The 5,928-nt window shown below is 34.5% G+C and overlaps 1 protein-coding gene across 1 annotated transcript; it reads right to left on the bottom strand.

The window, feature by feature from the left end:
- Nucleotides 1-1,515: 1,515 nt before the first annotated feature.
- On the bottom strand, nucleotides 1,516-4,296 carry LOC142626309 (red chlorophyll catabolite reductase, chloroplastic-like). The gene is made up of 2 exons (XM_075800131.1): nucleotides 3,877-4,296; nucleotides 1,516-2,277 (listed from the first exon to the last, which is right to left on the bottom strand). The coding sequence occupies exons 1-2, from the start codon at nucleotides 4,228-4,230 to the stop codon at nucleotides 1,666-1,668; spliced, it is 966 nt and encodes a 321-aa protein (XP_075656246.1). The 5' UTR covers nucleotides 4,231-4,296; the 3' UTR covers nucleotides 1,516-1,665.
- Nucleotides 4,297-5,928: the final 1,632 nt, after the last annotated feature.

Here is a 5,928-nt window from a genome sequence, read left to right as displayed (position 1 = left end):
AAGTCTGAGAGCTAAATACAAGAACATACCATCCTCGGACTTGACCGATGAGTGTTTTCCTTTTCAACTTGTTATTCTTGTTCATTCTAACACTAAACTAACTCGTAATGATTCTTACTTGACTTGTTAAACATTCAATATTCAAGCTACTCTAACAAATTTATCGTTGTGGGCTTATTGGGCCATTGTCCAAATTTACTGGGTCATGAACCAATTAACGTCCTTACACTTTCTTTTACACAAAAACAAATTTGATTTTCTTGATAAACTTCTTCTTCTTTTTTTACTTCATAAAAACAAATCTGAATTTTCTTTAAAAAGAGGACACATCCATAAGACAAATTTATTTGAATTAATTTTGGTCTAGTGTCTGTCATGTACATTTAACATATTATTCACATCATGCAAAAAATTGTATATTGGTCATTAGAGTCTAAAAGACTGAACTCTGTCTGGGTAGAATAGGTGCCTAACATCTTCCCATTCCGTAATCTAGCCCCCGAGCTTAGGATTTTTTGATACATAGATTAGTGTTTTGTTTTTTTAATTTTGGTAGATTGTAACCAGGACCAAAAGTTTTGTATTTTTTTGCATAGATAGTAACTAGGACTCAAAGCCTTGCAAGGTTTACTTTACTAAGATTGTACTTATCTTTATTCAATCAATGACAATGAAATAGTTTGATAATGTAATTTGTGTTTATTTTTTTCTTATTTTTTTGTATAAAAAATAAGTGACTAAATTTTTTAAGGTGCCCTCACAAGCACCCAAATCTCTTTTTGAGGAGCGCTAAATTTTCATGGCCTCTCACACTTTGTAAAGAAAGAAAAAAAGCGTTGATTCTTGTAAGTTATTTTTTATTAGAATTCATTCCGGTAAGTTAAAGACAAAAGGATAAAACAAAATTAATGTTAAAGAGTCATGCAGTGCTTTTACTATGACAGTGAACTAAAGGGCAAAGATAACTTTTTGAAGTGTGAAAAAGAAAGCACAACTAAATATGTGGTAAGAGTTTTTTGTTTGGTTTTTTTTTTTTTTTTTAATTTTTAATTTTGGAAGGTAAATATATGTGTGGCCGTGTGAATGCTACTCGAGTTTTTGAAACTCGAATTCCACGTCAAACTCGAGTTCCAAAAATATGGTAGATAATTAAATATTTCTCAAACAGTGGTAAAACACTACATATTTTCCCAAATAGTGGTATTTGACTATTTTGTCCAACATATGCTAATATATACCAAGATAACTTTTTTAGTGTTGGGAGATAAAAGGATTAAATGAGCTAATATATACTAGGAACCTTCAGCAAAAAACCTGAAATTTTTTCCATTAACAGAAACTTTTCTAGTTTATACTAGTTAATGGTCACAAATGATATTAAATTACCGATTGTCCTAAAAGTGAAGGAGACAATGATCGCTTTGATACCATGTTAAATTACCAATTGTCCCAAAAGTTTAAGCTGTTGAGATTTGGTAAATTTAATCATTTAACCAAATAATTCTAACAAATGAATAAACCAAAAAACCTTGTTCAATAGTAAGATAAAACAGAAGAGCATATGTATATTCAACAATTGCATTATGTACTTGTTTTTTTGGTTAACAGGCAGATTATTTACACAAAATTTCGAAACACACATAATATACTGAACAAATTAGCTTCTCATACGGTGAAAACATCTCGTATGGCTCCCAAGACTCTGTCTGCTACTTCTGGCCCAAACAACCTCGGAAAGTTCGAGCCTATATCAACCTCAATTGTCTTGATCTTAATCAACCCATCCCTCTTTTCTAAAATAGCTCTTTCTGTGTCTCCCACTTCTCTCTTCCCACAAGCACATTGATCCAACCAGATTCCCAGCACCTCCTTTGCAATGGGATCCACATGATCTTTTATGATCTCCTCCACTCGTCCTGGCTGACTTGCCTCTGTCTCAATACGAACCATAATAGCAGTGGGAGAGACTAAGGAACGGATGTAAAGTGATGAAGAGGTATAGGGTTTAACCTCAGGAATTTTTTCAAGTATCTGCTTACGCATTTCCAGCTGGGTCTCTTCATAGAAAGTGTGAAGGTAGTCTGGACAGAGGACAAGATCTTTTCGAGGAGGCAAATCAAGGATAAGGATTAATGATGTTGGGCTGCTCTGAATGAGTTCAATAAGAAAATTTGGTGCATCTGTCAAAGGGTTCAGAAAGGCCGAAAGGCTTGTGATGTTCAATGCTCCTCCCGTTGGTAGCGTGCAGTGTATCCAGCTACCTAATATAAAATCAATCTGATAAAATAATGTTTAGAATTCAGACCCCAAAAAAAGGGTACGCCCTTTTCATAAGTAAAAAAAAAAAATTAAGGTGCATTAAATACAAAACATACGATATATATGTTTTTTCGCACCAATTGTCTGCACCAGAACATAGAAGAGAACAGATGATGCCATGCTCCAATACACCAACTCATTACAACTGAACCCAAATATAACTGGGCTAGAACTAGGTTGAGCATGGCAAGACCTGAAAACTATCGCCCATTCTAAGGAAGTTCAGACATTGCATTGTGGCTAACCAACAAGAAACACACTTGATTCAAACAGCTCGGGCAAACAGCATTCAGGCCTTGAAGAACAAAGGGCTGAATCAAATGGCTGTTTGCTCAAGCTTACAACAATCTGGGCTTGTTGATCATCATCCCGGAGAAAACACTGTTTGTTAAATTAACAACTGCAACCCAACCTAAATAATTTTGCAATTGCAAATGAAGTCCACGCCACAGACTTAAAAAACAGAATCCCATGATCACCTTAGTAAGGTAAAGTAGATGCCAATTTCCCCAAGACTAATCTCACAGTTGCAATCATAATTATGATATTAATTCCCATAAGCGAGCATGAAAAAAAATTACCTTGATTTTATTCTCCTGTGATATTACACTTATATGTTAAGATAAAGGTAGATTTGACTACTAGAAATGATGTCCATACAAGCATGAGCCAGTATAAGCTTATGGTACAAGTTTTCAATTTCTATATATACAATTCCCAGGAGCCTGAGCAATCTGCCCTACTAACTATACTCACTAATCGCCATAGCCATGGGATTTGTGTCCCAGCATATGATCCTTAAATCTAGAGCCACTGGCTCTATTGCTTCATATTAAACAAGCGCATGGAGATGAACCACTATGAAATCTATACGAGGGGTGGTTGATTTATTAGAAGATTATTGTAGTGATATATCTTTGGACCATCTAACTTGAAGGGTTCTCCATACACCAAAACATTTCAGACCCACGGGCTACTGTATAAAGTAACTTGCTAGCAATCTTTGGGAACAGAATTTTGCGTAATGTTGCTACTACTAATTCAAATTCTTATGCCATTTTCCCTGAACAACTTCAAAAATCGCACTCAGCATTCCCAAGAGAAGATGATCAAACACCCGTATTCGACTTGTCTGTCCTTGTAATTCCCCATTCAACATTTCCAATATCTTCAAAAGTCCAATTTCATGTTCAATCCAAACAGAATCAATTTCTCATTCACTCCTTAAATGGTTTGGGTAACTGACCGCACGACGTTAATCTCCTCATGGTGGAGAATACGTTGCAATTAAATTTGGCTCAAAATTAGCTAACCAAACACTTGCTAAATCCTATTTTTCCAACAAGTTTTGCATCAATTTACATTAATGCAAGAAAGTTTTCATAGTTAACTGTAATCTTTCGATGAGCAACCTTGTTGTCGTTTTCAGTGAAAAAAAAAATGATATTAGTGACCTAGCGGTTGAAACGATAACGAACACGTTGCCGTTACTAACAACTAAAACGGCATAAATTCTGTGCAGTTTATCAAAAGGAGTGAGGAAAAATGAAATCACACCTGAGAGTGGGAAGGCTTGTTGCCAGATCTGGTGTGAAGTGAAGCATGGGCGGACCCACTTTGGTTCTGGTAGTACTGTACATCCGGCGGTAGACTACAAGGGAGGAGCTGCGACCCAAGGCGATTCTCCACCGTTGATACAAGATCAACCATCAGGTTTCTGTGTGGGGCCGACAGGTATGGGAACTCCTTGAATTTTGTTAGCCCGAATTCGTTGTTCAACTCCATCTGAGATGATGATGCTGAGGAGCAACAGGAGGAGGAGGAGGAGGAGGAGAAGGTTTTAGACCTTGACCTTGAGGAACTTGGTGGGAAGTGGCTGCTGAAGAAGATCCCAGGCAGTGTCACAGCCATTTCTTATTCCTTCCACTCACCGCGCTGTCCCATGTCTATCTATATGTCTAATTTTTGTCTATTACATGCATGCCGAAACGGTGGGTTTTGTAGAGTGATTATAGGATACTGTTTGCATCAAAAAAAAAAATATATATATATATATATATTTTTTAAGTTTTTATTTTTTATTTTGTTATGAACAAAAAGGTTTTGAATACCATTTTGATGCCCATTTCGTTTCTTTATGGGACAGAATATTTCCCTACCGACTTATTTTGATGCACTATTTTGAGATTATTGTTAATATATATAATATGATATAAAGTAATAATTTTAAAGTGGAGGTTTAAAAAAACTTTCAATAAACTAAGTTGATTAGTTATTAAAAAACTAAAACAATTCGGTTTTTTTTTTTTTTTGTAAATAAACATGAATGTTGGGACATTTGTAAAATCATGATGGTACAAAAGGTAAACAAATCTAACAATACAAATTGAACAGAAATCATTATTCACCATAGTCATCTTATAACAAAACAAACACCAACTAAACCATTTTGATAAGGCCACTTGTACCACTATCGCATGTAGAAACTAATTGGCCCATTGTTATTTACTCCAAAGCACTGCTTTGAGTGTGCTAAATACTAAATTTTAGCATTTTAAAAAACCAAACACAAAAAAAATGACCTCTATTGGATATGTTAGATACCAAATAAAGAAAAAAAAATTGCCAGAGTGTACTACTACTAGTAATGCTACTTTGTTTTTTAATTCTATTTTCTCTCTTATTTCATACTTCTCTCCCCTCTCACCCTCTCTTCTCTCTGTCTCTCATTCTCTCAAAGCCATGTCACCAATCCCTCTCCTCTCTTCTCTAGTTGTGGCTTTTTATTATTATTATTATTATTATTTTTTTTTTGTGGTTGAGATCGGCATTGTTTACAGTGGTGGAGTTGTGATCAACTTTGAGTTTGCTACGGGTGTTTACGGTTGAGATTAGTGATTGATGATGGTTTGTTTGTTTGTTTTTTTTTGGTGCAATGATGGTGGTTAGGTGTTTGTGGTTAAGATCAGCTATGGTTGGTGGTTGTGTTTGTTTTTGCAATTAAGATCAGCAATTTTTGCAATTGCCCCATCCTCATCCTACCCCATATGATAGAGAAAAATTCTGCTTCATGTTAATTTGTCCCATAACTATTTACAATTTTTTTAATAAAATCAATTTCATTAATATAAATATACTTGAAATTAAAATTAAATTTATCCCATCAAATCAAACTAATTTTTAGCAAGAACCAAATGATATTATTCAAGTGTTTAATAAGACAATATCACAATAAAAACAAAATTCTTAATATTCATGCATTTAAATAAGCTAGTATTAATTTGTTTATTTAAATAGTAGGGATTTAGGGTATGGAAAATTTACAATTATAAAATGCAAAGATAATCTTTACAATTTGTAAGTGCACAATTGCACCTGGACCCAAAGAAGATTATGGGCTCAGGCCCAATGAGCCTTAAACAATAAAATTTGTAGAGTGTGGGCTTGAAACCTAGGTTAGAAGTGCTGGGAGCTTGATAACAGGCTTTTATAAACAAATACAGGTAAATAACGAACGATAATTGCAAATGGATCTCCTCAGACTCGAGCCGAGGACTACTTCTTTATTATTTTTCTTTCTTTCTTACATGTTACAATCCTTAATTTCTT

Source organism: Castanea sativa, chromosome 2, assembly GCF_040712315.1.
Source record: "Castanea sativa cultivar Marrone di Chiusa Pesio chromosome 2, ASM4071231v1".
Lineage (NCBI taxonomy): Eukaryota > Viridiplantae > Streptophyta > Magnoliopsida > Fagales > Fagaceae > Castanea > Castanea sativa.
The sequence above is the reverse complement of the archived record's forward strand: the minus strand, read 5'-3'. Positions and strand labels throughout refer to the sequence as shown.